Source organism: Triturus cristatus, chromosome 8, assembly GCF_964204655.1.
Source record: "Triturus cristatus chromosome 8, aTriCri1.1, whole genome shotgun sequence".
Classification (NCBI taxonomy): Eukaryota; Metazoa; Chordata; class Amphibia; order Caudata; family Salamandridae; genus Triturus; species Triturus cristatus.
Genome location: NC_140591.1, coordinates 10,247,421 through 10,266,640, shown reverse-complemented (window position 1 = coordinate 10,266,640; position 19,220 = coordinate 10,247,421). Strand labels below are relative to the sequence as shown.

The following is a 19,220-nucleotide window of genomic DNA, read 5'->3' as shown; positions in this document are numbered from 1 at the left end:
AAACCTTTCAGATGCGACAAAGCATACATGCTCGCTAACCACACAAACCTTTCAGATGCGACAAAGCATACATGCTCGCTAACCACACAAACCTTTCAGCTGCAACAAAGCTTACATGCTCGCTAACCACACAAACCTTTCAGCTGCGACAAAGCATACATGTTCGCTAACCGCACAAACCTTTCAGCTGCGACAAAGCATACATGTTCGCTAACCGCACAAACTTTTCAGCTGCGACAAAGCATACGTGCTCGCTAACCACACAAATCTTTCAGATGCGACAAAGCATACATGCTCGCTAACCACACAAACCTTTCAGATGCGACAAAGCATACATGCTCGCTAACCACACAAACCTTTCAGATGCGACAAAGCATACATGCTCGCTAACCACACAAACCTTTCAGATGCGACAAAGCATACATGCTCGCTAACCACACAAACCTTTCAGATGCGACAAAGCATACATGCTCGCTAACCACACAAACGTTTCAGTTGCAACAAAGCACTGACGACGGGGCTGGCCTGGGAACCAAAACCGTCCCTGGCAAAGTCCTCGGCAGACCCCCGGGGGCTTGGAGGTACTGCCGAGCAGTTTGCCAGGGCCGGTTTAGGCCAATTTCGTTACAGCGGCTGATATTGCAGTTGCGCTGCAAAAACGGCCCTGTATCAAAATCGGCCCCTCCAGGGGCCCAAAACCGGCCCCAGTCCTGGCGGCCCACCGGGAAATGCCCGGTGCCCGCTGCAGCCAGTCTGGCCCTGACTGGCGCCTACCAGCTGCACAAACCTCTGAGGTGACATAGCATTGCACATCCCTCTCCAAGCTGACAAAGCCTCACCAGTTGCACAAACGGTATACAATTGCATCTTCCTTGGTTAACGCACAATGATGGAAGAATGCACCGGTCGGTAGGCTTCTCCGTGCTAAAGGCTGCAGATCGTTTGCCTTCTGTTATCTTGTTTAGCTTCCTTCTGTAGTACTCAAACCTGCAAGTCTGTGTTTTTTGGAAGGTGCAATTCCTGATCTCTACTCCCCTTGTCCCTAGAGCTCTACTGACTGGTGGTAATCCTAATGCCATCGGGCAACCTTGAGCTGCTCACTCCATTTTTTTTAGTTCAGTTACTACATGGTAGCTTGAAATGATCTAGCATCCCTCCGTCAACACTGTAGAAATAGAACTTGCCTGAAGATGCAGGTCATAGCATCTGCGCTTGAGATAAATGGCTTTTTGCGCCTCGCTTACCTCCATGCTTCTTTCCTTTCTGTTGCAGAATGCCAAGCCCCTTGTGTTCTCTGGTATCCAGCCTACAGGCATTCCTCACCTGGGCAACTACCTGGGGGCCATAGAGAGCTGGGTGCAGCTGCAGGAGCAGTTCAGCAGGGTCTTGTACAGCATTGTGGACCTGCACTCGGTGACCATCCCGCAAGACCCCTCTACCTTGCGGCAGAGCGTGCTCAACATGACTGCTTGCCTGCTAGCGTGTGGCATCGACCCTGAGAAGTCCATACTGTTCCAGCAATCTGAGGTCAGCTTATTCGTATTTTATTTGTTTTGTATACATTCAAATATGTAAACTCTCTGCCACTTCAGAGTGATTTCACATAGTAAACATAAAGGTACCCAGATTAGGTAGAATATAACTAAATACAAATAGAAAAATGGTTATTTTCTGGTGTCTTGGCTTGTCTGTTTTCCAAGATATGGTGGCCACCCTTACAAGTGTCTCATGCCAGATTTGTGAGCGCAGCTTTAGATATGGGCATGTTGCCTCTTCTGTCTGTGTGTCCTACCTGTGCGAAAGAGAAATGAAAACACTGGAAGACATTTGCTGAGGTTGAACTTGTCATTTCTGTAGCATTTTAGAAGTCTGTCTGTTTACTGTGGTAATACATGTCTGACTTGCTTTGTCAGGTTGTACTGTATTGCTTGTTGGACCATGTCCCCCAACCTGCCCGGCAAAGTTGGAATGGCTGGGGAACAGTCTCATACATAATTGCCAAGTGGTCCCTTACCTTAAGTGAAAGCCTCAACCGGTATATTCATGTGTAACACCTTAAGCCAGTGCACCAGAAAATAACCAGATTGTTTAAATTTAGTTATATTCTACCTAATCTGGGTACCCCCTGAATCTATTTAGAAAGAAAAAAAAAAGCATCCAAGTTTTTAAAACACAGACTCCTCAAATCTCAACCAGAATCTCTGGTCTCTGACCCCTATTTTTGTACGAATAAAGGAGCTATAATTAGCGATCTCATTTTTTATACAAATAGACGAGCACAATGGAGGAAAGCCCTGCTCTCACGACTAGTGATCTCCACAAATAGAAAAATGCTGCATGCTCTCAAACTGTCGGTATCACCATCGCCATCTACAACAATGGTACTACCCTCATCTAATTATCGGATCACCAACTTTGTCCCTCTCATCAAGAAAACCGCATTAATATCTGATTCCTTCTCCGTTTCTACTAACGCTGCAGGCATCACTGACTCAACTACATCACCTGTTGGGACAGAAACCACTGTCCCCCACACTAGATTGCATCCTCACCCTACAGCCAGAGCAATCCCTTCAGATGTACATAGCCAAGTTACCAACACCCTCGCCTGACTATACATCTGCCTCCCACCTGCCTCAACCACTGTCTCCCCAGAATGCTGATCCCTTAATAACATCTAATGTCATACCGTTAGCCCTTCCACTCACCCATCTACTGAGCTCTCCCCCTCCTAACGTCAACCGTTCCTCTACCCCCAGACCATCCTTCCCTATACTCTCTTACCCAATACATCAGCACCCTATCCCCTGCTTCAAGACCTGACAACCCGCCCCTTTACCTTACATGGGTCCCTTGCTCACTTTGCCACTAGATTCAAGCTAGCCTGGCTGATGAAGGGTGTTACCCAGAAACCGGTCCCAGGATGCTTGTTTCCGGTTCATGGAAGACCTGGCTAGGCAGTTCGGGCTGGGCTGTTCCCATGAGGCACAGGGTCAAGACTGATTTGCATATAGCTGTCTCTGAACTGAGGTGGCGAAGTGAGCTAAAGAATGATGATGGATTCAACCCAGATCTGTGACTGGGGTGAGTGTCTGAAAAGTTTCAGCGCTCCGTCCATCATCTCCATGTGTTTACTTTATACATCTGCCTCCCTAGAATGCTGATCCCTTAATAACATCTAATGTCCTACCATTAGCCCTTACACTCACCCATCTACTGAGTTGTCCCCCTCCTAACGTCAACTATCCCTCTACCCCCAGTCCACCCTCCCCTATGCTCTCTTCCCCAATACATCCGCACCCTACCCCCAATGATATCATCATCCCCTTTCCCCCCGTCCCCTGCTTCAAGCCCCTTTACCTTACTAGAATCAGATTGGATGAGATTACTAAAATCTTGCAATATCTCAAAGCAGACTTGCATCGACTCACTCACATCACGACAGAGATGACCAGCATTCAGCGTCCTAATAAGGACTATAGAACGGAGACACTCATCGATGACCCAGCCATATCTCCCACCCATCCCTTCCAACCTGTCCTTTCTTCCCGCAATGCCATATCACCAACACCCATCCCTTCCAACCTGTCCTTCCTTCCCGCAACGTCATATCACCAACACCCCTCCCTTCCAACCTGCCTTTTCTTCCCGCAACGCCTGTGCAGTTGAGTTGGAGAACTAGACCTTATCCCAGTGCGCTCATGCGACCGATTAGACAAAAGGTCCCTCTATCTGACAGCAATATCCAAACACTCCTCTTGTCATATAACTCTTCACACCCTGATAACACTGATAGTCCGAGAATAATCCATTCCACTCCGGCGAACCCCCATGGAGCTCCTAGGCTCAACCATACAGCGCTGAACAAGCACAACATCAGGCGAGTTACCCCCATACATTGTATCCCAGCACACCACAAACCCCAACTGAAATGCATGAAAATCAACTGCAAATCAGCTTGAAGACCTGCAGGAGCTATTGCTGACCTTATCCCCACACATGATCTTGACCTGCTAATCCTGACTGAACGCTGGCTGTAAGACTCCTCTGCTCCTATCCTTGACATACGAATTGTAGGAAAATAAGATCTGCTTTTATGGTTGCCCCCACTTTTTGCCTGGTGTAATGCTGTTTCTGACTAGTCTGACTGGGATCCTGCTAATCAGGACCCCAGTCACTGTGCTTTCTCCCCTAAATTGGTATGGTAACTCCTTGGGTACATCCCAGATTGGACACTGGTGTACACTGATCAGTCCCTAGTATATGGCACTAAGGTACCCAGGGCATAGGTACACCAGAGTCCCCCATGGGCTGAAGCATGTATTATGCCACCCATGAGAGGCCACTCAATTTGTGACTCCAGGCCAGCCATTGCAGCCTATGTAAGCTATGCACAACTTACGAAAGATACAGGTTTCCCTATATCTGAGGTCACTGCACTTAAAACCTATATGTCACCCCTAAAGCAGGCCTTTCAATGCAGTTGCAATGGCGTGTTGGCTTCCTTACACCAAGCTCTTCGGGCTCCAAGTAGCCCCAACCTCAAGCATCTCCAGTGACCAAGATCTTCACCCTCACCGCATCACTTGCACCGTGGGCCTGCATCTTTAGTGAGCTACTCGAGGTCCTTTTGCTAATCCAATGCCTCCGGCCTGTGGATCCTCTTGAGTCATCTTTGAATTTTCTGGGATCCCCTGATTGCTCGGGGCCTGCCCTGACTCCCCTGCTTGTGGTAAGTCACCTGGACCTTGCTTGTCCTGACACAGCACCTTCTTCGCTTTCCACGTTGTTTGCAGTTGCCAAGGCTTATTGGTGCTCCAGACGGACACTGACCCCCCCCCCCCCTCAACTCTCGAGATTCAACGTGGGAACAGCTTGTAAATGGCTTCTGGCCTTCCACAGCGTCACCTGGTCCTCACAGCTGCCTCCTGGTCACTCCTGAGCGGCATAGATTCTGTCCCCTCTGCTTGCAGGTACTTCTCAACTTGAATCCACCTTTGGGTTCCACCTTCTCCAGCAGCGGCATCTTCCTGAAGTCCTCCATTGGGTTCAACAGCGGTTTCCGACGCCACTTCACACCTATGCACCCGGCTTTCCTGGTGCAGGTATCCTGATTCCTAGGGTATCCACGGTTAGGGTGGCTCTCCACCCTTCTGTCTTCCACAGGGTTTCTTCAGGGTCCACTGGGAAGGGTCCTTCTTCTTTAAAATTGCAACCGTGACTTACTTATTGACTTGCATTGATCCTGCGGTGGTGTTCCCACTCTGCACATGGCCTCCGTGGGGCTCCAGGTTACTTGTCTTGGGTGGTTCCGTGGGTCCCTGGCACTTTTACGTCTTCGGGGTATAGTCTTGACTCGAGTCGTGGTTCGCATACCACTATTTTAGTATATGGTTTGGTCTCCCTCTGGTGACCACTTTGTATTACGTGCTACTTACCCGTTTCTGTTGAAAAGTATTGTGTATATCTCCGGCTAGGAGATATCTGTATGTGTTAGTGAGTGTCTTATAAGAAATACATATTTTTATAAATAACCGTGTGGTTCTTTTTCACTTAATCTATACCTATAATATTATGTTCTGGTGAAACAAGCTGCTTTACACTCCTTCTTGACTAAGCCTGAAGGCTGCTCTCCACAGCTACCACTTAGAGAGCTTTCTAAGGTTGTCTAAGACCACTAAAATCACCATAAGGGTTGTCTGGATTGGTGCAAGGTGTCCACTTACATACGCGTACACCGTATACCAAGCCAGCTTCTCACACTAGTCCATCCTAACCATGGCATTACTAGATTAGATAGACCCAGTAGACCAGGTGGCGGCATCGCCTGCATACGCATAATCAATCTAATGGTTAAACACTCACAAACTCTGTTCTATCCACCTGGAAATACCTATGCCTCGATATCACATGTATCACACCTCTATGCAAACTACACACGATCTACCACTCCCGGGTGACAATCTGAGTTTCATAGAACAAATCATGGAAACCATTGTAGAAAACACTGGTCATCATTGTCCGCAACTCTTCCAGGGAGACTTCAACCTCCACTGGAACAATCTGAATGATCCCGCAATTAACAGTTTTAAAACCTTCCTTGCTGACCCTAACCTGACCCCATTTTGTGACAGGCCAACACACAACAAAGGATCCACCTTAGATCTTATCATCGCGAAGCCTAATTAAATTAAATTGGAGTCTATCCTCCCCTGTGATTGGACCGATCACCACCGCATCACATTGTTTATCAGGGAAGCTGTGTTAACCAACACAGCTCAACTAATAAAACCCAGACACTGGAAAAGGAGCATGAGCAACATCAACCGTAATGAACTGACCTCTCTTAGCCACAACATCCTGCCTCCTCCTGGAGAGATATGAGATGTCCTTGATCTTACAAATCATTACACTTGCTCCATGGTAACTGCACTTGACACGGTCGCTCCACTACAGCTAAAAAGATTCCAAACCGTGGTATAACGGTAGCCTCAACACAGAAAGACACAACTTGAGGCTGGTTGAACGTCGGTGGAGATCAGCTCCATCCCTTGAACATCTCGAGCACTTGAGATTATTGAGGAACAGATACTATAAAATCATCCAAACTTTGAAAGCAAATGTTTTCAGAAACCAACTGGATCATTCGAACAATTGACCCCCAAAAACCTTTTGAACTCCTAAAACCTCAATAAAACTGCGCACCTATTCCATCCCTTGCTGAGTCTATTCCACTGTCAAACTGCAAGGAATTCGCCTCCTTGTTTCTCCAGAAGATGGAGAGCTTCATAAATGATCTGAAGACTTCTGTGGAACTACGTCCTCTCCCACCTCAAGCCATCCTCTGAGCCTCCAGGGCTACTGTTTCTTTGTGTCCCCGGGGCACTTCCCCAAAAAAGCCTGATGGAACTCTTTCAAAACCTTTGTGGAAACTACAATTCACAATATTCTAACAACGCTGAAACCCTCAAACCACTTACTTCAGTGACCCTCAACCTCCCAACTAGTTCAAGGAGCTCATACCCGCAATACTCCCACTTTGGACCAAGATTGTTAATGCTTCCCTCCTTCAAGATACTATCCCTGACTGCCTAATGTCTGGTCAGGTTTTCCCTTCCTAAAAATACCAAAAGCAGATCAAAGATACTTAAACAACTTTCAACCTATCTCCATATGGTAGAGCTACTCGAAAAATGTGTTCACATCCAACTCTGTAACCACATTGATCAATTTGATTATTAGACCAATTTCAATCCGGTTTCTGCCTAGGACACTGCACTGAATTGGCTATGGCACATGTTAGATTTGGGGGTCTCTAGTTGGCAGATGTACGTACCTTTGACAAATAGGGACCCTTGCGTCTAGTCACGGTAAAGGGGGTACACTCCTAAAATAACCCCTGCTCACTCCCTTGGTAGCCTGGCACGAGCAGACAGGCTTATCTCAGAGGTAGTGTGTAAAGCATTTGGGAACCCATACAGTAATCAAGTGACAACACTACAGATGGACACCACACAAGTTTTATATAAAAAAATAAGTATTCTTTATATAGACTTATCACAAGACCACAAACGACAGACATCCACAATACTGTACTCAAAATGGTAGAATTAGCATAGTTCTCTTTAGATGTTAAAATGCGACACTTTGAGTTCAATGCACCTTTGGATGCGAAACGCTATACAACAAAAGTGTTGCAGGGAAGGTGATGCGTCGGTTCCTTACACGCAGGAACGGTGATGCGTCGATTTCTTACTGCGCTTCCGTGGCAATGCGGCCCGCAACGCCGTGGTGCGATGAAGATCTGCTACAATGAAACAAAGATGGCGTCGTCTTCTTGATGCGACAGGCCGGGCCCTGCGACACGCTTCTCCTGTGATGCGAGACACTTCTGCGATGCGACAGCTACAGCGGCGACACCCTTCTTCAGTGATGCGATGACAGCGGCTGCCGCGGCGACATACTTCTACAGTGTTGCGAGACGCTTCTGAGAATTGACAGCTACAGCGGCGACACCCTTTTTCAGTGATGCAACGACAGCGGCAGCGACACGCTTCTTCTTAGTGAGTCACGCTTCCAGCTCCTTGTGACACGCAGTCCCTCAGAAAGCCCAATACACCTGCAGGCACTTCCAAAGAACTCTTGGGGAGCTGGTGGTTGACATCTGTTGTCCCTGAGACTTCAGCAGGTGGCAAGCTCTTTCTTAAGCCCTTGGAGATCCTTCACAACTTGATGAAAGTACACACACAGTTCCTCTCTCCTCTCTTTGGCAGTTAGGCAACCACTGCAGGCCAATCCCTCAAGCTTAGGGATAGTCTTTCCTCAGTCTCTCTGGTTCCTCTCCTCAGCAAAGGTTTCTTCTTGTTTCCCAAAAGTGATCTAAAGTTCTTGGGTTTGTGTCCCAATATTTATACTCAGTTTCTCTTTGTTCCCTGAAGGCAGAGAGGCCTTTGCCTAGTCCAAACAAGTTCTGGTCAGTCTTGGAGTACTTTGTTGACAAGGCTCCTTCTTTCCTTTCACAATGCAGGGCAGAGACATCAAACACACCACAGGAGGTGGAGCCAGCTTTGTGGAGGGAAGGCACAGCCCTATTCAGGTCCCAGGTGCAACTCCTCCCACCCATGTACATGCAGATCGTACTATTCAGCCCTGGGCTGACTCACCCTGTCTCCTGGAATCCCCCAGCCCCTGTCACTCAAACTCCAGACAAGAAATACATAACCTAGCAGAAACAGGCTTGGATGGTTAGACAAGAAAATACCTACTTTCTAAAAGTGGTATTTTCAAACACAGAATGTTAAAACCAACTTCACTAAAAGATGCATTTTATTATTCTGAGTTCAGGCAGGTTAAACTCAAATTTCTACCTAGTTCCCTGAGTCAGTTCGGATTATGGGATGTAATAATCAAACTGCCCATTCTGGCCTATGGGGAACAGGTAGCCTTGCAATAGTGAAAAACGAAAATGGCTGTCATTCACTATTAGGACATGCCACACACACCAGGGCAGGTCCTACCTTATACTTACAATGCACCCTGCCCGTGGGCCTACCATAGGGGTGACTAATATGCAGAAAAGGGAAGGTTTAGGGATTAGCAAGTGGGTGCACTGGGCCAGTCAGCATGGCAGTACCAGACTGCACACAGGCTCTGCAATGGCAAGCCTTAATCACACTTTACAGGCTGCTTCTGTGGGTGGCACAACCAGTGCTGCAAGCCCACTAGAAGCATTTGAGTTACCAGCCCTGGGCACTCCTGGTGCACTGTACTAGGGTCTGACAAGTAAACCAAATCAGTCAATCATGAAATCACTAATCCATACATCAATTTACAATAGGGAGCACTTGCACTGTGGCACTGGATAGCAGTGGCACAGTGCCCAAAGCATCTAACACCAGCAAAAACATATGAGGCAACAGCAAAAAATGGAAGGGAGACCCACGCTAAGGTGCCAGGTCTAACACGTGTCCCCTCCAGCTGAAATGTGGGGAGAACTACCCTACCTCCTGGGAGTTCTCATCACTAAGGCGGAAAAATCTGGACAGACCATCAGCATTGGCGTGTTCTGTACCAGGGTGGTGTTCCACCGTGAAATTCATCCCCTGTAGGGAAATGGACCACTTCAACAGCTTTGGATTCTCATCCCTCATCTGCATCAACTATCTGAGGGGCCTGTGTTCTGTCTGAACCCGGAAGTGAGTCCCAAACAGGTATGGTCTCCGCTTCTTGAGTGCCCAGACCACAGCAAGTGCTCAATCGCACTCCACCTCTGTTCCCGTGGAAGTAACCTCCTACTGATGAAGGCTACGGGTTGATCTAGGCCCTCCTCATTCATCTGTGACAAAACAGCTCCTACACCATGCTCTGAAGCATCTGTCTGAACGATAAATGTTCAGGAGTAGTTTGGTGCCAGGAGCACGGGCGCCGTGCACATGGCAGTTTTCAGGACCTCAAAAGCTTTGACAGGTGTCAGTCCAAATCACTTTTCTGGGCTGCTTCCTGGAAGTCAGCTCTTTCAAGGGTGCAACAATGCTGCCATACCCCTTGACAAACCTCCTGTAATACCCAGTGAGTCTTAAAAATGCTCTCACCTCTGTCTGGGTTTTGGGGGGTTCCCAAGCCAGGATGGTTTCAATCTTGGGCTGTAGGGGCACCACCAGGCCGCTCCAAACCTGGTGTCCCAAGTACACCACGGAACCCTGCCCGATCTGGCACTTATTTGCCTTGATCGTGAGGCCTGCCCTCCGCAGCACCATCAACACTTCCCAGAGGTGACGCAGATGTTCTTCTCAACTAGGGCTGAACACTTCAATGTAATCCAGGCAGGCGACACTGAACTCTTCCAGTCCAGTCAATGCCTGGTTGATCAACCTCTGAAAGGTGGCAGGGGCATTCTTCATCTCAAAGGGCATCATTGGTAGTGCCCATCTGGTGTCGAGAATCCTGACCTCTCTCTTGCCCCTTCAGTCAAGGCGATCTGCCAGTACCCAAACGTTAGATCAAACGTGCCGAGGTACCGGGCAGCCCCTAACCGATCTATGAGCTCATCAGCTCAGGGGATGGGGTGCGCGTCAGTCCTCGTGACTGAATTGAGCCCTCGGTAGTCCACACAGAACCGGAGTTCTGGCATGGCACCCGGTGCGGCAGCCTTTGGGACCAAGACCACTGGGCTGGCCCAAGGACTGTTAGAGGACTCAATCACCCCTAACGCACGCGTTTTGGAGACCTCCTCCTTAATGCAAACTCTCACCCTGTCAGTCACCCTGTAAGTTTTATGCTTCACAGGAGGACTATCTCCAGTGTCCACATCATGGACGCACCAATCAGTGACACTGGGAATCAGGGAGAACAGATCAGAAAACTGTCCCAGCAACTGGCGACAGTCATTCTGTTGCTCAGGGGTCAGGGTGGAAGAGAGGTTTACACCATCCACTGACCCGTCTTGCTCTGTCACCGATAGCAGGTCAGGAAGAGGCTCAATCTCCTCCTCCATTCCAGCATCTGTCGCTAAGAGCATGCCCACTTCGGACCTCTCCAAGTGGGGCTGTAGGCGGTTGACATGCAGGACCTGCAAGGGGTTCCTGGGAGACCGCAAGTCCACCAAGTAGGTAATAGGACTTTTGCGCTCCACCACCTCAAATGGTCTGGTCCACTTATCCTGGAGCACGCAGGGCTCCACTGGGGCCATGACCCACACTTTCTGACCAGGCTGAAGCTCTACCAGAGTGGCATTCTGGTCGTACCTCCGCTTCATCTTCTCATGGCTGGCTTCCAGATTCGCCTCAGCGAGTTTTCTGAAATGCCTAGTCTGGTTCCTGAAGGCCAGCATGTAGCTATATACATCCTGGGGAGGTTTCCTGGGAGATTGCTCCCAACCTTCCTTGACCAAACTCAGAGGTCCTCTCACTGGGTGACCATAGAGAAGCTCAAAGGGACTGATCCCCGAGATTTCTGTGGCACCTCACGGTATGCAAACAGCAGGCATGGTAAGAGGACGTCCCACTTACACCTCATAGGTTCCTCAAGACCCATAATCATGCCTTTCAGGGTTCGGTTGAATCTTTCAACCAACCCATTTCCTTGGGGGTGGTAAGGAGTGGTACACTTGTAGGTTACCCCACACTCCTGCCACAGGGACTTCATATATTTGGAAATTAAGTTTGTATCTCGGTCAGACACTACCTCTCGAGGGAATCCCACTCAGGAGAAAATTCCCATCAGTGCCCGTCCCACCACGGGGGCCGTCACTGTCCTCAGAGACATGGCTTCCGGGTGGCATGGTCCACCAAGACCAGGATGAACCTGATGCCCATGGCTGTCTTGGGGTCCAGTGGCCCCACAATGTCCATACCCAACCGTTCAAAGGGGGTGCTAAACACAGGGAATGGCCGGAGAGGAGCCTTTTGCTTCCTCCCACTCTTTCCACTTGCCTGGTAAGTCTGACATGTCCTGCAATGAGTGTCTGAACTCTTGTGCATTTGGGGCCAATGGAAGTAGGTGACAAACCTCTCAAAGGTCTTGTCCTGTCCCAAATGTCCTGCCAATGGCACATCATGAGCCAGTCCCAGTAGGAAGACTCTGAAGCGCTGGGGTACCACCAGGACACGGGCTGACCCAGGCTCAGCAACCTTAGGCTTACTATACAGGAGACTATTCTCCCAGTAGATCCAATGTGATCCAGACTGATCACCTGCTGCCTGACTTGCAGCCTGCTGCCGCAAACCCACAAGAGAAGGGCATTCCTTCTGCTCCTTGCAGAACTCTTCCCTGGAGGGACCTCCTCCTTGCTGCCAATGGGTCCGCCCAGGCAGGTCCCCAGTTCAGCTACCTGTTCCCTGGTAGGCTCTAGGGCATCCCCCTCAGGCTCTACCTCCTCCTGGGCTGTGGGAACTTTGGGGCCGGTTTCCCACGCCCCCCTGCCTCTTCTCTTTAAGGCAGGCACCTGGGCCTCCCTCTCAGGCTCCAGGTCCTCTCGAGAACCTTACTGGCTGCCATGGACCGTGTGGTGACACACGCCCAGTCAGGCAGACCCAACATCTCCAAATGAGCACTCCGCTCCACCTTCGCCCAAGGTGAGCTCTCCAAATCATTCCCTAACAAACAGTCAACAGGCATTGCTGGCCTCACAGCTACTTGAAGAGTACCAGATACCCCCCTCCCCCCACTCAAAGGGAACATGAGCCACCTTGCAATGGCTCTCTGTGTTGTCAGCGGCAACAACTGGGTAAAATGCATTGGGGGCAGCCTGCTCTTGAGATACCAGGTGACATTTGACAGCTGTCACACTGGCTCCTGTGTCTCTAAGAGCCTCCACTCTATGGCAATTGATGGTCACCCACTGCCTATACTTTTTAGTGTTCTCAGGCAGTTGGGATCCTGGGGACCACCTGACAGTCTCCTAAAGAGACAAGGGACATGTCTGCGGACCCCCACCCACCTTGGACACCCATCTCCTCCCCCAGGGCTACACTCGCCATCTACCGGGGTGGAGCACCAGTGGGTGCTGTCTTTCCAAACTGTGGGCGCCGGGGATCATTAGACTTGTGGCCCACATCCCCACACTTGTAGCACCTCAGGGGTCCCCTATGAACAGGGTTACCTGTCGGGCCCCATGCTTTTTCTCAGGGGGAGGCTGGGAACCTTTCCCTTGGGAATTACTTTGTGGACCTTTCTGGAACTCCCTCTGTTTACCCTTGTCCCCCTCCTCCTCTGCTGGGGACCCTGCCCACTCTTGGCTGAGTCTCCCACGTAACCCTTGTGGACCCGGGTGCTCACGCAGCGGTCCGCCTCCTCAGCAAGCTTCCTAGGGTTAGTCAGCCTGCGATCAATCAGGTGCTGGCGTAGCTCTGGAAAAAAATTACTTGTAAAGTGCTCCCGTGCAATTAAATCAAAGAGCACCTCAAAATCATTCACTTTGCTACCCTTCATCCAACCATCCAACGCTCTGCAAAAGAAAGTTACATATTCTACCCATGTGCTTGACTCCACCTTCTTGCAATTTCTAAACCTCTGTCTGTACAATTCAAGAGTCAACCCATACCTGGACATCAATGCATCTTTCATGTGGCTATAAGAATTATGGACTTCAGAAGGCAAGTCTAACAGTGTGTCCCGCCCCTCACTAACGAACCGCCCCCACAGCCCCGCTCCCCAATCCTTCTCAGGGACCCGGTGGGAGGGCATGGCTACCTCATAGGCCTTGAACCACTGCCCAATATCATCAGTCTTAATAAACTCTTTCACCACATCTTTAGGAATATACACTTTAGCTTCCACAGGCATTGACAGTGTGCTGCCACCAGAGGGAGTAATCTCTAAGCTCCTGGCTTTCAATTCCAACTCCCTCAAACTTTTCTCATGATTCAACTGCATTCTCTTTTCCTCTAGGGCCAATTTCCTGTTCTCTAACTCCAGTTGCCCACTGAACTTGAGCTTGGCCAGCTGCATTTCATGCATCCTACATCTCTCCCTGTCCTCCAACTCTTCTGGGTACAGGCATTTGGCAGAAGCACTGCTACCTACTGGGGAAGTTGCTCTCAACCCCCCTGGACCCAATGGACCATCCAGCTGCTCCTCTGCATCCTGAACCCCTTCCTCATTCTCAGGGGTACTCCTTGCTGCGACCCAGGCCGTCAGCACCTTTTGGAACTCATCCTTCTTGGAGCGACTGGTCACTGCAACTTTATATTTCTTGCAGAAGTTTTTCAGCTGCCTCACATTGTAGCATTCCAGTTTCTCCTCTTCCCCCAAAAAATCATCAGATGCTATGGATGCTGCTTTCTCCATGGTGGTTAAACTTGGCAGTTCTTTGCAAAAATAGAAAATCCCAGGAAAAACAATCAACCAAAAGTATGTGGTCGCGTTTGGTCTGCACTCACTAATAGTGTTCACCAATCACTGTATATGAATCACAAATGCAAGTCCAGAATCCTCACCGCTGACCGCCAATGTTAGGTACCTTTGACAAATAGGGACCCATGCGTCTAGTCAGGGTAAGGGGGTACACTCCTAAAATAACCCCTGCTCACTCCCTTGGTAGCCTGGCACGAGCAGACAGGCTTATCTCAGAGGCAGTGTGTAAAGCATTTGGGAACCCATACAGTAATCAAGTGACAACACTACAGGTGGACACCACACAAGTTTTATATACAAAAAATAAGTATTCTTTATATAGACTTATCACAAGACCACAAACGACAAAAATCCACAATACTGTACTTAAAATGGTAGAATTAGCTTAGTTCTCTTTAGATGTTAAAATGCGACACTTTGAGTTCAATGCACCTTTGGATGCGTAACGCTATACAACAAAAGTGTTGCAGGGAAGGTGATGCATCGGTTCCTTACACGCACGAACGGTGATGCGTCGGTTTCTTACTGCGCTTCCGTGGCAATGCGGCCCGCAACGCCGTGATGCAATGAAGATCCGGTGCAATGAAACCAAGATGGCGTCTTCTTCTTGATGCGACACGATGCGTGCACGCCCGACGGACATGAGGCGACTCAGGGATTCTTCGGAGCCGCGACAGGCCCTGCGACATGCTTCTCCGGTGATGCAAGACGCTTCGGCGATGCGACAGCTGCAGCGGCGACACCCTTGTTCAGTGATGCGATGACAGTGGCTGTGGCTGCGACACTCTTCTCCGGTAATGCGAGATGCTTCTGCGAGGCGATGCGACAGCTACAGCCGCGACACCCTTGTTCAGTGATGCGACAACAGCAGCTGCGGCGGCGACATGCTTCTTCTTTGTGAGTCACGCTTCCAGCTCCTTGTGACACGCAGTCCCTCAGAAAGCCCAACACACCTGCAGGCACTTACAAAGAACTCTTGGGAAGCTGGTGGTTGAAGTCTGTTGTCCCTGAGACTTCAGCAGGAGGCAAGCTCTTTCTCAAGCCCTTGGAGATCCTTCACAACTTGATGAAAGTACACACACAGTTCCTCTCTCCTCTCTTTGGCAGTTAGGCAACCACTGCAGGCCAATCCCTCAAGCTTAGGGATAGTCTCTCCTCAGTCTCTCTGGTTCCTCTCCTCAGCAAAGGTTTCTTCTTGTTTCCCAAAAGTGATCTAAAGTTCTTGGGGTTGTGTCCCAATATTTATACTTAGTTTATCTTTGTTCCCTGAAGGCAGAGAGGCCTTTGCCTAGTCCAAACAAGTTCTGGTCAGTCCTGGAGCACTTTGTTGACAAGACTCCTTCTTTCCTTTCACAGTGCAGGGCAGAGACATCAGACACACCACAGGAGGTGGAGCCAGCTTTGTGGAGGGAAGGCACAGCCCTATTCATGTCCCAGGTGCAGCTCCTCCCACCCATGTACATGCAGATCGTTCTATTCAGCCCTGGGCTGACTCACCCTGTCTCCTGGAATCCCCCAGCCCCCATCACTCAAACTCCAGACAAGAAATACATAACCTAGCAGAGACATGCTTGGATGGTTAGACAAGAAAATACCTACTTTCTAAAACTGGTATTTTCAAACACAGAATGTTAAAACCAACTTCACTAAAAGATGCATTTTATCATTCTGAGTTCAGGCAGGTTAAACTCAAATTTCTACCTAGTTCCCTGAGTCAGTTAGGATTATAGGATGTAATAATCAAACTGCCCATTCTAGCCTATGGGGAACAGGTAGCCTTGCAATAGTGAAAAACAAAAATGGCTGTCATTCACTATTAGGACATGCCACACACACCAGGGCATGTCCTATCTTATACTTACAATGCACCCTGCCCTTGGGCCTACCATAGGGGTGACTAATATGAAGTTGAGGGACGGTTTAGGGACTGGCAAGTGAGTGCACTTGCCCAGTCAGCATGGCAGTACCAGACTGCACACAGGCTCTGCAATGGCAAGCCTTAGTCACACTTTACAGGCTACTTCTGTGGGTGGCACAACCAGTGCTGCAAGCCCACCAGCAGCATTTGGATTTACAAACCCGGGGCACACTCAGTGCACTGTACTAGGGTCTGATAAGTAAACCAAATCAGCCAATCATGGAATCACTAATCCATACATCAATTTACAATAGGGAGCACTTGCACTGTGGCACTGGATAGCAGTGGCACAGTGCCCAAAGCATCTAACACCAGCAAAAACACATGAGGCAACAGCAAAAAATGGAAGGGAGACCCACGCCAAGGTGCCAGGTCTAACAGCACACATGGTGGATGATTCACTAAAAATGCTGGCTCAGAACCTATCCTGTCCTTTAATCCTCCTTTACCTATCTTCGACATTTGATACGGTTAAGCATGACAAACTACTAAACCTTTTGGAACACAGTGTGGGCTTATCAGGATCAGTCCTTAACTAGGTCACCTCCTATCTTCATAACAGGACTCGGAGTCAAGGTTAATCAGTCACGATCGCAGACCACATCGATCACATTAGGGGTCCCACAGGATTCCTCACGTTCACCCACTCTCTTCAACCTGTTCATGGAACCACTTGAGTTTGTTCAACATCCACTATCCCATGTATGCTGATGATACCCAACTACACTCAGAAAGTCTCCGCTCCAGAAGACATCAGATCCCCCAGCACAGCACTGCAGAAAACTCAAAATTGGCCAGCATCCAATCACCTCAAACTAAATACTCAAAAAACGGAATTCCTACTAATCGCCCCACCTAACCAGTAACCTGACATTGAAGAATGGTTGAAAAATCTAACAGCCCTCAACTGCATTCCACAAGTCATTGACTGCGAGATCACTAGGAGTAACTCTTGACAAGAACCTAAACATGCAGAAACGTAATAGTGTAGGAACCATAGGAGCGAATCACCAAATGAACATTCTAAGAAAATTAAATCCCTCCCTTTCCCCAACGACTTCAAGAGTGCAGTGCAAGCCTCGGTGATTCCCAGGTTGGTCTATGTAAGTGCAAGCCTCTCTTGACTGCCCAGATCCAAACTGGCTCCTCTGAGAGCCCCGCTCAACTTTGCTGCTAGGCTCATCACCGGTTAAACAAAAAAACAACCACATCGCCCCTGATCTGAAATCCCTCAACTGGCTACCTGTCGAAGCCAGAATCCAGCAAAAGAATGCCTGCATGACACACACAGCCCTCCATTTCAAAATCCCTAGATATCTTGCTCAGAAACTAGAACTCTCTAAGGTCAAACACTCCTGCAATATAAATAAAATACGCTTTTTTGAAGTTTGCAGATTTTATCATGCTTATACATGTTTAGCGCAAAATCTATTTGAAACTAAAGTTGTCTAGGACCCCTTCTTTTCTTCTTTACTGTTACTTTAGTTAACGTTTAAATTAAGTAGGTCTGTTTTTTCACAGCTTTCTGAATGTTCCTGCTCTGTCAAGTAAACAGCAGCCTAGTGCTCACCAGGGGGGCGCAATTAAAGGTCAGGAGGGCCACATGCAGTTCTCGGGCCGTACTTCTAGTTTCCCGGATTTAGACACAAAAACAAACTGAATAGCATACATATAACCGGAGTTACAGATTTTAGAAGCAATGTAAAATCAGTGCCATGTAATGTAGTGAAAATTGAACATTGTGGGCAATGGGAAAAGCCACTAGTGACAATTGCGTCGTACTCTAGTAGGGTAAAGGTGATGCGGGTCCCAGGACCAAGCCACAAAAGTCACATCTATTTGGCCTGGCCAGTGGAGCCAGGTTGCAGAGTAGTCTTGACTGTCCCTGTTGCTGAAGGGGAGCTGCGAGAGAGCTGCTTTTACCAGTTACACGGTGCTGTGGGGAACAATTTGCAAAAACACAACAACGGGGTGGTTGCTGACATTTGTCGGCAGTCAGACGGAGTTCCCTCTAGGTGCAGCATCAAGTGAAGGGGTTGGTTGCCAGACTGGCGACCAACAATCCTTAGCAGCGGTAATCCTTAGAGAAGTTACTTCGACGTCCACTTGTCCCGGAGAACACAGTAGCTGTATGCAACTTCGTGGAAGACAGGACTGCAGTTCCCGCAATGCACTAACCATCTAGATTTGGGTGATCTCACAGAGGGCCCGATGGCCAGCGATTCATTGGACCTGGAGCGTTGTTTTACCTGCAGTTTGCAGGGAACTGATGGCACTAGTACAGTGGAGACAGATGGGTCCCTATGGAAGCTTGTAGCACACTCAATCTGGGGAACCAAGAGTTAGCCTAGGAGTGTGGAGTATTCCTCTTTTGCTTTATGCAAGTCCTGTTGTCGCAGACACACATCTCTTCATTGTCCTCTACAATGCAGGTTGTTCAGAACAGAGGTTCTGGTGTCAGGGGTAGCCCTTAAACCTAGATGTAGGGGTGTGGGAGCAAGTAGCCACTGGGCTGCTATTCCATGCAGCTAGTTTGTCCTGGAGAAGACCACATCCGGGGGTCTGGGTCACCTTTTCTACCCAGAACCCTCTGTTCTGCCACTTCTATAATTGGCAGAACCCTACTTTCAGTGTGAAGGCTGGGTTGGCCACCCTGGCTAGCCCTGTGGGGGTGTACACCTCCTTGAATTATCTAATTTCCTACCTGCCCGGGTGCAAATGTGCCTTGGGCTGGAGGATGGCTGTTTGCTCCTCTGGGACTCCGCCCTGATGCATTTCTGAGGTGGTGCAGCCTTTGATGTGCCACTTCACTAGCCTTCCTGGGAGGGAGGATGTCCGACCTCCTTCCTGTCCAGGTCTTTGTTCCTGACTACTGGGAGTCATCACACTGCCTGACTAGAGGTCAGAATCCTGTCTTGGCAGGTGGAAGTGCAGGCTGCCAACCAGAGTA

The 19,220-nt window shown here is 49.1% G+C and overlaps 1 protein-coding gene across 2 annotated transcripts in view; it reads left to right on the top strand.

The window, feature by feature from the left end:
- The window catches only part of WARS2 (tryptophanyl tRNA synthetase 2, mitochondrial), a 152,731-nt gene that overhangs the window by 44,092 nt on the left and 89,419 nt on the right, over positions 1–19,220 (top strand). For both annotated transcript variants that reach the window (XM_085620711.1, XM_085620710.1), the window contains exon 2: positions 1,273–1,527. In XM_085620711.1, coding sequence (XP_085476837.1) covers positions 1,273–1,527 — 255 coding nt within the window. The remainder of the gene's footprint in view (positions 1–1,272; positions 1,528–19,220) is intronic.